This window comes from Ornithodoros turicata, unplaced genomic scaffold (genome assembly GCF_037126465.1).
Source record: "Ornithodoros turicata isolate Travis unplaced genomic scaffold, ASM3712646v1 ctg00001287.1, whole genome shotgun sequence".
NCBI lineage: Eukaryota > Metazoa > Arthropoda > Arachnida > Ixodida > Argasidae > Ornithodoros > Ornithodoros turicata.
In genome coordinates this window covers 50,273-65,571 of record NW_026999536.1, presented here as the reverse complement: position 1 = coordinate 65,571, position 15,299 = coordinate 50,273, and the positions used below count along the sequence as shown (strand labels likewise).

At 43.4% G+C, this 15,299-nt stretch overlaps 1 protein-coding gene across 6 annotated transcripts in view; it reads right to left on the bottom strand.

Moving 5' to 3' along the window:
• LOC135376770 (bromodomain adjacent to zinc finger domain protein 2B-like) overlaps positions 1-15,299 on the bottom strand; it is a 46,273-nt gene that overhangs the window by 12,097 nt on the left and 18,877 nt on the right. For 5 of the 6 annotated variants that reach the window (XM_064609244.1, XM_064609245.1, XM_064609247.1 and 2 more), the window contains 15 exons: positions 13,559-13,712; positions 12,698-12,786; positions 12,400-12,465; positions 11,384-11,428; positions 9,051-9,092; positions 8,885-8,950; positions 8,682-8,759; positions 6,262-6,373; positions 6,036-6,178; positions 5,849-5,953; positions 5,649-5,758; positions 5,468-5,542; positions 2,100-2,313; positions 1,943-2,002; positions 292-1,150 (listed from right to left, as the gene is read on the bottom strand). In XM_064609244.1, coding sequence (XP_064465314.1) covers positions 292-1,150; positions 1,943-2,002; positions 2,100-2,313; positions 5,468-5,542; positions 5,649-5,758; positions 5,849-5,953; positions 6,036-6,178; positions 6,262-6,373; positions 8,682-8,759; positions 8,885-8,950; positions 9,051-9,092; positions 11,384-11,428; positions 12,400-12,465; positions 12,698-12,786; positions 13,559-13,712 — 2,218 coding nt within the window. The remainder of the gene's footprint in view (positions 1-291; positions 1,151-1,942; positions 2,003-2,099; positions 2,314-5,467; positions 5,543-5,648; positions 5,759-5,848; positions 5,954-6,035; positions 6,179-6,261; positions 6,374-8,681; positions 8,760-8,884; positions 8,951-9,050; positions 9,093-11,383; positions 11,429-12,399; positions 12,466-12,697; positions 12,787-13,558; positions 13,713-15,299) is intronic. The other variant, XM_064609246.1, reaches the window with a different exon arrangement.

Here is a 15,299-nt window from a genome sequence, read left to right as displayed (position 1 = left end):
TTTTAGAGCAAAATGCATACGTAAAATTTGCACGAATATTCAATATTCGATTCAGTATTTGGCATTCCCCCCCCTATTCGATTCAATATTCAATTCCACTTCAAATATTTGGATTCACACACCCCTAGCTTTTAGTACTGCATATCTTGGAAAACAACAGTCTCGCAGTGATGTAGATACGGCATGCATGGCATGGAAATAGGCTGAGCCCAACAGAGCTCAGGCCAATCAATAGGCCATCCAATGAAAAAAATGTGCAGTACTCAGTATTTTGCTCCACGTGACACCTACCTGCTGGCACTGCTTGTGGCTTATCATGCTGATTGGTGGTGTCCTCCGTTTCAATCACGCTGACCCATCCACCCGGTTGGTGTGCGCCTGCTTCTTCTTCAACCTCAATGTCATCTTCCCCTTCCTTTCCTGGCAACCTAGCCAGACTTTCTTCGTCGCAGGGCACACGCGGCAGAATGCTGAACCAGGGCCTCTTTTGTTGCGCCAGGGTCTTCAACATCTGCTCCGCTGTGACGTGAGGGTACACGTCCCCCCCTCCCCCGTCTTTTCCTCCCTGTGCAAACAAAAGATTCCCAGCCACCATAGAGGCCAGAAAGGGCGACTGCATCATCCACGCTTGCTCCAGGTTCCCTTCGGGACCAACAGCCACTTTTGGTTTCACCTCTGCTGAGGGCTGCACCTCCTTATTTATTTCTATTTCTTTCTCAGATTCAGTCTTAATCACTTCTTCCTTTACCTCTGCTTTTTTCACAGCCTCGGCTTTTTCTTCGACTTTGCCGACAGTCTCTTTCTCGTCTTTTGGTTGTTCCTCTTTCTTTACATCTTCGTTCTGTTTAGTTTCCGCTTCTGGCTGCTTACGCTTTGCTGTGTCCGATTCTTTCTCTTGCATTTTGACCTTGACGTCTTTTGCCTCTTTCTTAGATTTTTGGCTCTCTTCATCGTCATCCTCGTCAATCATGTAATCAGAGGCAACAAAATCTCCCATGCCGTCCTGTTCTCCGGACTCCATGGCTTCCACAAAGACCCCCCCTGCAATGGGTAGCAACCAGTACCTGCGTCGGAAGCGGTCCTGGCCCAGCATCGATGCTCGGATGGTGCTGCTTGCTTTGGCAACTTTACTTTGGAATTGAGCTTGTTGCTAAAGTGAAGAGGGAAAAGGATCGGCTACAATAAGCAGGTCCCCACCCCCAGTGGGAGCATGACACACAGCCAAGTTGCTGCAATACACACAACGGTTCATGCAAATATACAGCTAGGAAAGGCACGGATCTTAAACATAAAAAAAAAAAAAGGATAATAATAAAAGAAAGAAAAAAATTCTAAATTGTATTCCTTGCCCATGCTTACGTATGCAAATCCTTGACAGACTCTAATGAAAGCATTTTTCTTCTGCATTTTCTGCACATGCTTGCTTGACAACCACGTTAAAAAATAGCAGTAGTTTTCGCACAATGTCATGGTGATAAGGTGCACTTTCGTGGCTCTTGTCATTTTCTTTTATTTATCTATTTAATCAATTATGCATACATTAAAAATTTCGTTAATTTAACGCTTACATCAAACCGTAATGCCAAAACGTTTTTTAAAATATATTAAGTGTAAGCAACACAAACGATCTGAAGCACGTAAATTCTACATCAAAAAGTTTCTTTGCCACTGACTAAAAATTTTTATTGCTCGATAAAAGCATCAGGATTACTGCTCGATAATTCAGACCAATTCTATGGCTCCTAGAAATCAGAAAATTCAGTGGGAGACTATGTCACACATGAAAATTGCACAATGCTTAGAGTGTTACAAAAGAAGGTGACATGGATATGAAAGTATATTTGTAACACACTTTTATGACCTTAGACAGAAACTTGAAACACCCGGCAACCAGCGACCTAGCTGGCTCACTACAGACATGAAGGACATTTTAAAAAATCACCTTTGCCAACTTGTCAATTTTCTTTTCAAGATCTTCATTTGACAAATTTGGTTCCCCATCCTGGAATAAGATTGATATTTAAACACTGAACTATTTCTTCTTAACAGGACAGCGCCTGTGGTAGCACCTTACGATATGTGCAAGTGGCATATCTCACCTCTTCATCAACATCGTTTTCTGCATCCTGCGGATCCTCGCTATCATTGCCACTTTCGTTCCCTCCTTCCTCATTTTCCTCCTCCTCTTCTGTTTTTGGCCCCTTAACTGCCTTATCTCCGTCTCCCTTTGTTGCCTCCTCTGCACCCTTGGCTTCTTCCTGGTCTTGCCTCAGCAAGGCTTTTCGCTGTCGCGCCTGCTGTATGCCTCTCAACCTGAATTTGCAAAAATTATATAATTCTGATTTCCACAAATTTTGTAGCTAGCTCTCATATTACAGAAAGACACAATTTTACGCGCCCGCATGAGCAGAAGCAGTAGAACGAGTGGGGGTAGATTGAAGGTTACAGAAGGCTACCTATAAATGTACGTGCATTTGAAATACAATTTTACATTACATATTATACATAGGGCCTGACTTTTTAGGGTTAAACCCGTATCCGCCCGATATTTACCCCCCGAACGAAATCTGTAAAATTCGGGTTTAACCCGAATCTACTCGAAAACATCCGGGTCGCGTGGCACACTCATAAGCGTGCATTAAAATAAAGTTTGATAACATTGCTAAACATTAGTTCCATGTTAAGAGAAATTTTTATTAAACAAAAAAAAATCACCCGAATTCCAGACGACAGAATATGCCGTACCGGGATTTAACCTGAATACACCCGAATTTTCGAATGAAAAATATCACCCGATATTTACCCCCCGAATTTGGCCCAAAATAAAACCCGAAAAAGTCAGGCCCTAATTATACACAATATACATTACAATTTTACATACATACACATACATATTTGTGATTTTCAAGCTAAACCTGATAGTTAGAGATGGAATTATTGGTATTCCAAAACAAAGAAAGAAATTTGCATAGTATCAGCACTTAGGTACAATTAAAGGAGCATTAAAGTGGTATCTAACATGGCCCAAAACTGCTGTCATCTTGTAAAGCAGTACGTGAAAAGCATTCCCACAAAATATTTTTGTCCAAAGTTGTATCACCACGGTGCAATTAATTTGGAAAATCGCTGCCGCGGTGACAGGCCGGAGCGCTCCAACTGCAGACCACACCCACTCTAGTGTGACGTTCGTGGTAGAGAGCCCCTCATTCGTTCGTAGGAAAAACCGTCTGCTACGAACATTGCTAGCTGCTTCTTGTTGACTTCTATTATTTATATGATTTATATCACGTTTTCTTTAAAAGAAGAAGCATATACGCAGCCTGAGAAAATAAGATTACGATCACAAGAGTAATATATCCGTGGCTTCTGTGCAATCTCAGAATTCACAGCAGCAGAAAGCTATTGCGAAGCGGTATTGTGGAAGCGGTATTGTGGCGCCACCTGTTAGCCACTGAACCAACTGCGCGGTGAAAACTGTCGGACAGGCTGCACACTGTCGAGAAGCACGGGGTTTTTGCTGTTCAAACGCAGTTAATTTCGGGCTGCACCACTCGTTCTTCCCGTGGTGCCTGCGGTCCCAAAAAATCGTGGTTGTGTCATTGACAGCCTTCAAACCCTCCGTTTCGGACATCACGAAGCCGGAGAACGCATGGCGTCTCCCAAGCGGTAGCAGACGCTCCGGCCTGGGCGATGTTGCTCACCTCGATCATGTGATCCCAAGTCCAATGAGGAGCGTCCTCACCACTTGCGTCACATAGTGACGTGTGTGGTGGCGCTCATCACGTGCCTATCGTGAAGGCGAAGGAGGGTGTTTCGCGCGCGGGAGGTTCGGGGAGCTATTGCAGGCGTCCCAATTTAGCTACGGTTGCACTAATTGTGGGAAAACTGTTTTCCGCCGCCTAACATTCCATACTGACCAAAAACAGAAAAAAAGTTGTGGGCCTCTAGACTGCTCCTTTAAGGCCCTCTGTTTTCTGCTGCGGCAAATTCAAAATTCCGCGGCACTGACTTGTAAATTCCGCGATTTTCTGCGGCGAGCAGTCAACAGCTGCATGAAATGGGAGACACTTTATTTGCTTGGATAATGTGGGAACAAAAAATATGTTATAAAATTACAGATTCAAAGCGCTGTTGTGGCTCAGCATTACATACATGATATCTTGCGTTCTCATCTGATGCGGTCTGTCGCCTGAAATCATTTTATACCTGCTGAAAGATCTTTCAGCATCTACAGAGTTCATAGGAACTTTATAGGAAGGAGTTTACAATACATGCCCTGGGGAAGTTACATTTTTAGTACACCCCTTTTTGTTCTTGGACTGTAGCCATTATTTAAAAGTCTTAACTTCTTGAAGGCGACCTCCCAGATATCAAATCAAAATCCCCCACTGCTACCGCTAAACTGCATACAGGAGGGATGCCGCCCCTTCCTCAGGTGAAGTATACACAAGGTATACACAAAGTGTACACCATAAACTTGGCCTAATGTTATCCTAAGCTAAACTACAATCTGTCTGTTTTGTCCTGCGGCATAAACAATTTTGTAAAGCAGGCTTCAATTTGTAGGGGCAGCTTCACCTCATGCAGGGAAGCGTCAGGTGAAGCCCCCTTTCGGGAGGTGTCGTTCATATTCGGCGAATAGTCGAATTATCCGGAAATCCGAATAATGGGTATTTCGATTCGCGAATCGGATACTTCGAGTGACTGATATTCGATTCGAATTTGAGAACTCTAATATCCGCACATTCTTAAAAATAAAGGATTCTGTGAAACTCTGTGCCAAACGAAGGATTCCGCAATTAATTCCGAATTCCACGAAATTTCGCGGAATCACGGAAAACGAAGGGCCTTAGGTACAATACTCCAGAAGAACTGAAGCTTTTAGAGATATCTCCAAAGAAACAGAGGAAGCACAGCAATGATATGCAGGACTGTACAGGAATACAAAGCCAGTAATTAACATAATGAAATTCAAAGGTACTCGAGGAAGAAAAAAAAAAGGGGCCACTACTATAATTGAATTTCATGAATGATATGACATGATAAGAAGGAGCATAGAAATATATCCACAGCTCATACAGAAAAAACTGAAAGAAGATGTCCTCAGATTAAAGTGTACACTACTCAATTCCAAATTTTGCGCTGATGTAGTACTGTCATGCCCAGGAGAGCCACACAATTAGCTTTTGGAGAATGTGAAATAACAATTCAGCACAATTTTGCAGAGCACCATCAACTTGTAACTATCATTATTGCAGAATGTTCTGACTACCATAATGAACCTCCTTATTCTTAACCTGAAATTCCATAAATACGCACATAAAGAGAGAAAAAGCAAGTCCCTGTGACATCAGACTCCCAGTAAGAAAGATCTACACAGTATGGTGTCATTTTCTATGCACATTATGCGAACAATAGAAGTCGTATCACATGAACCCTACACGTAATAGAACAGAAAATAACTTACTTTCTTAACTCTCCTTCAGCAAGCCACTTGTCTTTTCGAAGTGTGTTAACCGTATCTATGCTGCTGTCCACTTGCCTGCAAAAGCACATACACGTATTTTACATTTCAACGACACTACACGCTGCTGATGCGTACTGACTGACAGGACGCGCGATTCTGAGCGTACACCGGAAAAACTTACCGTACTACCGCTCGGCTGCAGAGAAGTTCATTACAGAGGAATGCCATGATCTCAGACTTTTGTGTAGGGTTCAGTGCGAGGAATGGTTTTTCAGTTACCCACTGGTACATCTGGGAAGGATTTAATAACGGCTGAAGGTTAGCCACTGTGGGCAAGGAACGAGCACCTTAACGTGCTTCCAAATGTTTCTAAATCCTTACTGCACACTCTTTGTCAAGGGCCATGAAGTAGAGGTGAAAGGCTTCGGTTACACTCTCGTTTGTGATTGGAGCATCTTTGAGATGCTGCCCAAGCACAGTTACCGCCTGCAAAAGTGGGGAAGGTATCTAAGAACTGTACGAAGCATAGTATACTCTTTTTAGGATTCAACTGAAAGAATATGCACACCTCTTTACAATGAGGGGTTCCAGGATCATGAATGGCACATGTGAGCAGGTGTTGTACAACAGTAAGAAACTCTTGCTCAGACTTTTCGTCGTGGTTTATGAGTGCTAGCTGCAAGGTATTTAAGGTTGGAATTTTCTCAACATCTGTAAAGATAATGAAAGCAAACATGTAGGGACAGTTAACACGAAATGCAAGTTTTATAAGTTACGAGTGTCTATGAGCTCACCAAAATGCAACGTTTCCCCGAAGTTGTGGAGAAATTCCTGGACCATCAGAAGGTTTGCAAATGCAGTACCTGGAATCTTCAAACCTGGAATTCTATTTAGCGTTGGCAATGGCTGCAAGAGCAAGTAAATGAAATCAATCAACATTCGCAATGCTTTTTGTCTACAGGGAAACACTCCCATTCATTTTGTGAATGGGCTGCAGTAAATTATATTAATTTGGTACAACCCACTTTAAACAGGCTTTGGGCAGTTCTTAGGGGAACTTCCTGAGCAATAATCATGTGTGCACTTAAATCGAAGGAATGCAACGAAAGCTGCATTTCTGTCTTGGAAAGCTTTGTTCTACTCTACACATATGCGCCCTCCTGATTTCTAAATGGACTTTTTTTCACGACTGCTTAAGCTTATGCGCTGCAGTGCTGATGACCTTGGGTACGCCGAACAAGATTATCTTCGTGTCCAATAGATGGCGCTCCATGAGGACGGCAGGATTGGGGACCATTGGGGACACCACGTGATCTCGTCGGCCCCCACTCCAAGACAAGTTTTGGTCCTTTATGCTACCCACGTGGGTTTGTATTGGCGCGTGCCGAGGGTGATTTGCTGGAGAGCCGCTAGGATATATTCGAATGTGAAAAGGTCCCTTGAAGTGACTGCCTCGACTGTCCACTGGTTATGAAAGTAGCATATGAAGATGCTGCACAGAGCTTTTTCATATAGCCAAGTCTCGTAGTTTTCAATAAAACTATGAAATAAAATCACATATGTACGTGTACGCATGCTATAGCTTTGAGAATGTAGTGCCCTCAACTGGGGGTGCACATTTCTATTCCGGTAAAGACTAGTCCTTGAAGGATTTCCCTCAGGGGGGGGGGGGGGGGGGTCTAACAACCAAGTGCCACTCAAGGGCTGAGTGGCAAGAACTTTGGAATGACTGTGGTGGTACAGGTCCAGACAAAAGTTTACGGATGGTACAAGCGGTGTATTTTCTCATCGGTGCGACACCCTAGCAGCAAGCGGAAGCTCGCTTGTTCACTCGTCCAAAGGGGTGGTGGGGAGTGCGCTAGCAGCGACGCCAATTCAGACCACCTTTCGAGCACATGCAAGCCATACCAAAACTACCTCGGTGTATTGCTATCAGCACACTCGCTCACCCATCAGAACGAGCAAACGTGCCCATTTCCGCTCGCCGGCTGGATGTCGCACCAAGGAGAAAACACACCGCTCGCATGTTCCGTAAACCTTCGTTGGGACCTGCACTCACCTGCTACCATTAAGTTTGCATTTATGTTTTCTTACTTTTCAAACTCAAAATATACAGTTTCTACATACGGTCGAACCCGCATATATCGAACTCGGAGGGGATCGCAAAATAGTTCGATACAGTCAAACCTCGTTACAACGAAACGCGATATAACGAAATTCGCGATAGAGCGAAATAATTTGGATTCCCCAGCACAGGGCCATAGAGATCAATGTATTTTATCTCCCGCTACAACGAAATACTTTCTAGCCGCCGCCTCAATACAGCGAAAGAACGAGATAAGGTTTATGACCCCCAAGCCGATTTCCGGGTCATGAAAACAAAGGGTGCAAGCTGCGTCCTGTTCCCGCGGCGAAGGATAACACGTCCGTGTCCTGTCCGGTCCGCCACAGCTTCCGTGGCATAGTCTACATCCGCGTAGACTGTAGTGTGCACGCATGGGAGAACAATGCCCGTAAACACTGAGAGTTCACGAAGCGCCCCTGCTGCCTCCTCGTCCGTGTTTCCGCCTACGTGCTCTCTCCTCCTCCGCCCGCTTTCGCTCTTTCTCGTCCTCTCCGAGGGTGCGAGATCACCGGCGCAAGTGTCCAGAAGAGGTGGCCTTTTCAGGATCTCGATGTTCGATGCATCGGGTAACCGCGGTACCGAAGTTCGATAAAGTCGCACACTCGTGCTATACTTTTACATGTAATTTTTAGAGCCTGAGGTTTTCGGGAAATATTTTTTTCTAAGTTCGGGGGGTAAAAATCGGGTAAATAAACATGTGCACTAAATTCATGCGAATTCGGGTGAAAAAACTTCCAGTATGCTAAATTCGGGGTGAAATGGGGCTCAGTTACTCAACTAACTGTAGTGGTTTGGTACAAATGATGATGTAACTGAATTTTTCTGCCAAACAAGTAAATTAATGCATTCCTACAGACATCCCAGTGAGGGCAATTTGCCAGGTAAAAATCGGGTTTCACCCTAAAGAGGCAACCTTCAATTCCGGGAAGAATCGGGTAAAACCCTATAACTTCAGACTCTAGTAATTTTCAAGGCAATTTTCTTATTGTTCAACATACGCAATAACTCAAAATATGCGGGTTCAACTGTACATTCATAGTACACCGTACACCTTATAGTGAAAAGCTGCAGGGTGCATGGGCAACTTACAAGAGCATCCTTCAGTCGCATGTCCTCCACAGGACGTCTCACTTCTTTCAGAATTTGCAGGTCCATTTTTCGCTGATCCTGTAACAGTCATGGAATGAAGCAAACCCAGATTTATAATTTATTGTTTCTACATAGCATGTTGTTTGCCATGTAAGCGTTTGTCTGCTGTTATAATTTTCGGTTACTGGGTGGAGCACACTCACCTCAAACTTCTTTCGATTTTCCAATGCTCGTACAAGAAGCATGTGCTGCCTTCGTCTCTCCCTCTCCTAATTCGCGCAAAAAAAAAAAATTGAATTAAACATCTCCTCGTGTGCTGTACAAGAGTTAGATGTTACAAAATTAAGACAATCGTTAGTGGCGTCTTACCAAGTCCACCATAAGCAGCATTTCTCTCCGCTTTTGAAGTTCCTAGTGGTATCAAAATCGCAGTATTAATATTTAATACGAGACACACATCAAGAGAAACGATAGGCAAATTTCTGTTTATAAATGAGAAAGAAAAAGCAACAACAGCAGCAACATCAACAACAACTTTATTTTACTACCCCAATTTACTTTATTTTGTGGTAATGTGGTGAAATGGAATGATGGGAATATTTTAGATTTTCCCACGTTTTACTGGCTGCCGGGAGAATTCTGATCATGATGTTTGAGCAAACACTTTCACAGTGATTCGTATACAGTCAAACTCCTTTACAACGAAACTCAGGGGACAGCAAAAACAAATCGCAGTAAAGGTATTTTCGTTAAAAAGGATGTCTATTATTGGACCTATAGGCTCCAGCGAGACCGCAAAAAAAAATTTGCTGGAGTGGTATTTTCGTTAAAAAGGTGTTCGCTATAAAGGAGTTTGACTGTATTGATCTCTTGTTTACATGTATTTCAATGAGTAAGCTGACACGCAACCAGAAATTTGATCTCAACATCGGAGTTATCACTAATATCAAAGATCGTAATAAATGGGCTAGACTGTATTTCAAAATTATCTAAGGATTTCAATTGATGTGCAACATGTTAAAAATGCAATGCAATGTCACGTGTAAAACCTGCACAGTGGTGAACACCCGGAGAGAAATTGTCAGTCTAATTTTCTTTGCATACTGAAAAGTTACAAAAGGCTGGAAAAGCGTGAGGGACACGTTTGTAAGCGGTCGTGGGAGAATGCTGCAGCATTTTCTTTCTTGTTTTCTCTTGCCTGCGAAATCCCGCAGATCTGTATAGTACAGTAGACTTCCGTTAATACGACTTCCGATAATTCGATTTCCCGCTTAATTCGATCGAATTCGAAGGTCCCGTCAAATGCCCATACGTTTCTATTGATAAAAAAGTTTGTTATTTCGAACGTGAAATCTGTGCACATCGTATAATTCGATCGATTCGCCCGCACCGCACATAGCAACATAAAGTTCGCCCTAAAGGTCAGGTGGCAGATTGGCAGACGGCGATTGAACAGTACCGATCCGTTCCGATAACTGCGAGGTTTTGTGCACCGAACGCTATCGTATTTGCGTACGTAAGCAATAGTGTTTGTAGTTCTGTGCACGCGCAAAACATAGAGCTTCGCGCATTGTGCAGAACCACCACGCATCCCTTGCGTACGCAAAGCCAATGGCGTACGATGCACTAAAACTCATTTGGTGGTGGTTCGTGGTTCTGATGAGTGCCGGGCGAGGAAACAGTCCTCGTTTTTTCTCTTCGTTTTTTGTTTTACGTTTCACCGGGCTTTCGTTCGGAAACTGTCGGTGCAACAAGAGTCCGATACACAACGTGCGCTCGCCGAGTTTCGAATTTCGATGACTTCATGGAAGTGGACAACATCGTCGTCAGACGTGACCTGCCCGGGCAAGATGGCAGAAGCGAAACTGAAGACGATATCGCCGAGCGCATTCAGTGTGTGTTTGTGCGTGCACACACGCACACTGCGAGCTTTCCGCGAAATCGTCTACAGTGTCGCTTCCGCCATCTTGCGCGGGCAGGACACGCCTGACACCGATGTTGTAGCGCGCGAGAGAGAGCTCTGTGTACAATGTGTTGAGGTCGAGATATGCGCGTTTCAAGCGTAAGCGACAGCAGAGGAATGCACAAAGGTGACATTGACCTCTACAGTTTTTCTGCCTATTCTTTAATTCGACCTTCGGATAATTCGATCAAATTTCGCGTCCCCGTCAGGGTCGAATTAACGGAAGTTTACTGTACCCCACTTCACGGAAATGTTGATCGAATCATCGCTGTACTGCTATCATGAACATAGTGAGACAGGAAACATCAGATTTCGGTTTTAACGTTGCAAACAATTGAGATATGGCAGTCATCGAAAAAGCCAGACAGCGGTAGGATTTCAACCACACATCTCTCGCACGTGGCAATCAAGATATGCATGTTTCCAATCCCATAGCTATCTGGCTTTTCCCACGAGTGCCATATTTCAATTGTTCATGTCTTAGGCACCTTGAGGATTCTGTTCACTTTAATGTTGTTTTGTTTCCTGCCTTGCATAATTCTTTCACCTTTTTCGACACTTGATGTTTTGAGCACACATAGTAAACACAATTTTGCAGAGAACACAGTTTGCTAGAATTATGAGGAGAGTTCTACATTAAAGGTGAACGTCAAATAACCAACATTATACAACTTTTTCAACATTTTGATAGAAATATGCGCACAGAATCTCTACCATCCGACATAATTGGTGGACATACCTGCTCCCTTAGCAAAGCAGTCTGCTGCCTCTTGTTTTCTCGTTCCTGAAAATAAGGAACTAAATTTGTAACTCCAATGAGCGACGAGAAAATATTGATTATGCTACACACAAGGGCTGATATTCCTCATGGCAATAAGAAGATTGCAACGACCAAGGTGTTACTTTTACTTCCAGACTGCTGGCATATACTGAGCTGTGTTCAGATCTTTGCTTATTTTGGGGTGGAACAGTAACTTGTTGCAGTTGTTCCCGTGGACATTTTGATTACATAAATCACTTCACTCAGTTTCAATCAGTTTTCACTCAGAAAGTACAAAGGAAAGCAACAAGTTCACATTTGGTTTCGACCTCATGTTTATTTTATGTGATATCTGAAAAACTTATTGCTCTCTGCAGCTAGTGTGCAAGCTAGTTCATTCTTCATTGGTTGCTCTTATACTTATAATAACTAACAGAGTTTCAACGATTGTCATAGTGGTAACATGTCCACAGTGACACCAATGAATAGGATTAAAGTGCTACCGAAAAGCCCCTATTCAGCACCACAGGTATGGTGTCTGGCAACAATAAGCTTTCTTTGGAAGCATAACACTTTGGACAAGGACAGCAGATATCGCTCATCATTCTACCTACAGGTAAATGACAGGCTAATAAAAGGTACTATTTTGCCTAGGAGAAGCGTTTTTCAGGGTTCAGGAGTGCATACTGAGAAAAAGGGAAGCCCATAGGTATGAGTGATTTCTTTGATGGACTAGCTGCATGCACACACATGCACTTTTGTCTGTAGTTCTGACATACAGTATATAGCTGACTCAGGAGAAAACCAGGTGCATTTGAAATGCAGGACACACCAAAAAAAAATCCCACACAATTGAAATGGGAGAAACAACAAAGTTTATCCCAGAGAAGGCGCACCAAATGGAATGCATCTGCAACACTCTGAGAAGCAACTCGAGCAAGCATAATACACAGCGGGTGCGCATTCAAGCCATACAAGTAAATGCATGCAAATACCTGAGATCTGCGCAATGAATCTTCCTGACGTTGCCTCTCTAGCTCTTCCCGCCTCTGACGCCGAATCTGATTGTGATACAAAGCATGCAACATGGCACAGGAGTTCTCTTTTGCCCAGTTACACAGATCACAGAAAGAGAATGCAAGAAAGACGAAGCAGCCATGTCTAGAGAGAGAGGCAACAGGCCTCGAGTCACATGAATACCAGCATGCCACGGCGCCCAACCCAACCCCAAACATACATGGAGGGGAAAGAAAGATTTGCAAGGAAGAGGAAGGTTGCTCAGCAGGGGTTCACCTCGATCATGTGCTGAGCCCGCAGCTCCTTTTCAATGCGCTGCTGCTCCAGCTGCTCGAGACGCTCTTGGTGACGCCGGGATTCTTCAACTGCAAAAAGTTAACTTTGTAAAATTCACTCATATGCGGCGAAACAAAGAAAATCTCCAAATTGTCTTGTACACTAACTATAAGTACTCTAACATTATTCTGGCAACATTAATCTCTTAGCACGCATAAACAAAAAGAAATCTACAATACAATTTGCTATGTGGTGCAGTCAAAACTGAATAAAGTCGCCGACTGATTTTTCGGACTCAACAGGTATCGTGAAAAGTCTAAATAATTGAGCAGTCCGGAAAGACGAATTTGACTTAAAATTACTTTATTCAATTCGGTGTCCAGAAAAACTTGTCAATGTTCCGCTGATGAACTCTTCCATTTCCGTCAGATCACATCTACTTGTACTTCATCGAGGGACATTTCGTCACTGTACACTTACTGGCTACTGTACCTTGCATGCATGCATGCAGATCCTTAACAGGTCCTCACAAAATATCAAACCAGAAGGATACAACATAGTGAGGCTTTCAAAGGCACCTCAAGAGGACATTATTGCCCGAGTCATGGTAGCCAGTGCACAGGAATACAGTAGTGCATCTAAGTCAGGTCACTATGGTAACACTGTGTAGAGCAGTGTCCAAGCAGCGTTTGACACGAAAGGGTTTTGTCATCAAAGTACACCGTAAGGCAATGACGGGTAATTATTGAGTTAATGTTGTCTGTAGAAATTACTTGCGAAGAATTGAGATTCCACAATTTTTGATAAAAGTCTCATAAAAGAGAACCTGCAAGATGCCAAAAAGCCAGAATGGTGACTCACCGTGCTGCTTGAGTACCTCCTGGGAAAGCGGGTCAGGGGTCACTGTGCGTGGCCTCCCCCTCCTGACAATTCCCAGGCTGGCACTACTTCGTGGAAGGCCCTGTACCTGCTGAAGACGGGCTGCTACTTCCTCCCCACTTAGCACCATGCAGGTCTAAATAAGACATTATACAGCTTAGAGATGTGCTCATGAGACACCCAATGCAAAAGCATTTTACCCCTTTAAATTTGGGCAAATGGAATGCTCAGGTTAGAAAACTGCAAACACACACACACCATACATAACCTAGAAAAACAACAAAACAACAGAACAACAGAAAGGATGCAGAATGGATACAGCATGCAAATTACTTTCAATTGTGCATCTGCTCCAAGACTCTGCAATCAACATCAAAATAGCTTTCTGTGAAGTCAAATAACGCAGACCGTTGGGCTAGTTGGTATTCCATAGCAAGTAGCAAAAAACGCTGCAAAGTACAGTCAAACTCCTTTATAGCGAACACCTTTTTAACGAAAATACCACTACAGCAAATTTTTTTTGTGGTCCCGCTGGAGCCTATAGGTCCAATAATGGACATCCTTTTTAACGAAAATACCTTTACTGCGAATTTTTTTTGCTGTCCCCTGAGTTTCGTTGTAAAGGAGTTTGACTGTATTACAAAACGTACAGAGGTAGACAAAACAGTAACGTGTGTTTAAGTAACATGTTTTTGTAATTTTTTTTTTTTGTCTACCTCTGTATGTTTTGTAATACAGTAAAACCCGCGGATAGCGATATCGCGTATAACGATATCCTTCGTAAAACGATTGTTCATGATTTTACCGTCAAAATATACAGAGAACCCTCGTTATTATGACTATGGACGTTGCCGAAAATTTTGGTCCTAACGCGGAATTGTCATATTAACGAGGGGGATTTGCAGAGGTTTCACTGCATTGTTCCCCAGGAGTATGGTCGTAAAGCGCGTATGTCAGATTATCGGGAGTCATATTAACGAGGGTTCACTCGAGGGGGGCCGAAAATCGCCGCGATAAGATACAGTAGAATCTCGATGATACGAATATCACGGGGTAGCGGAAAAAATTTGTATAATCCGAATTTCACATCAAAAGAATTAAACCAAAATAAAAATTGAGGCAAGAAAATAGACAGCGACTGTTCATTTTCTAGTACTGTCAGTGAAAGAGGTAGGTGGTAGTGCTTTTTTGTCTCCGTATTTGGCCAATGTTGCTCAAATTCGCGAGTTGATTCAAAAGGCGTAGCACATGCTTTCCACCCGCGAGTTACGCGACAGTGTTCTGAAGCGAGCTTCACCTAAAGCACACAGGCGTTAGGTGAAGCCGACTTGCGGAATGGTGACGTGTAGTGTTGCCAGAAGTTGTCCTGCTATGTTCCCTGGTTCCCTCCACGAGTTCTGATCGCTGCTTTCCCAAGCCAGTGCGATGTCACACAGCTTTGCGTTTTTTTTTAGCATCTGTTTCTTTTTCTTTTGCTACACGCGGGGTGACGCGCGACTTTTCGGGGACGCGCTATTTAGGTCATCCCTCGTTTAACAACGTATCCCTATAACGATGGAATTCGCGATTACCGTCAATATCGTTATACGCGGGTTTCACTGTACTTTGCAGCGTTTTTTGCTACTAGCTTTTTGTGGTTTTTCCAAAAAGATGGACAAGCAAACTCTCTCAGTAGAGCCTGAAGTCTGGAAATATTTTTTTCCAAATTCAGGGGGCAAAAATC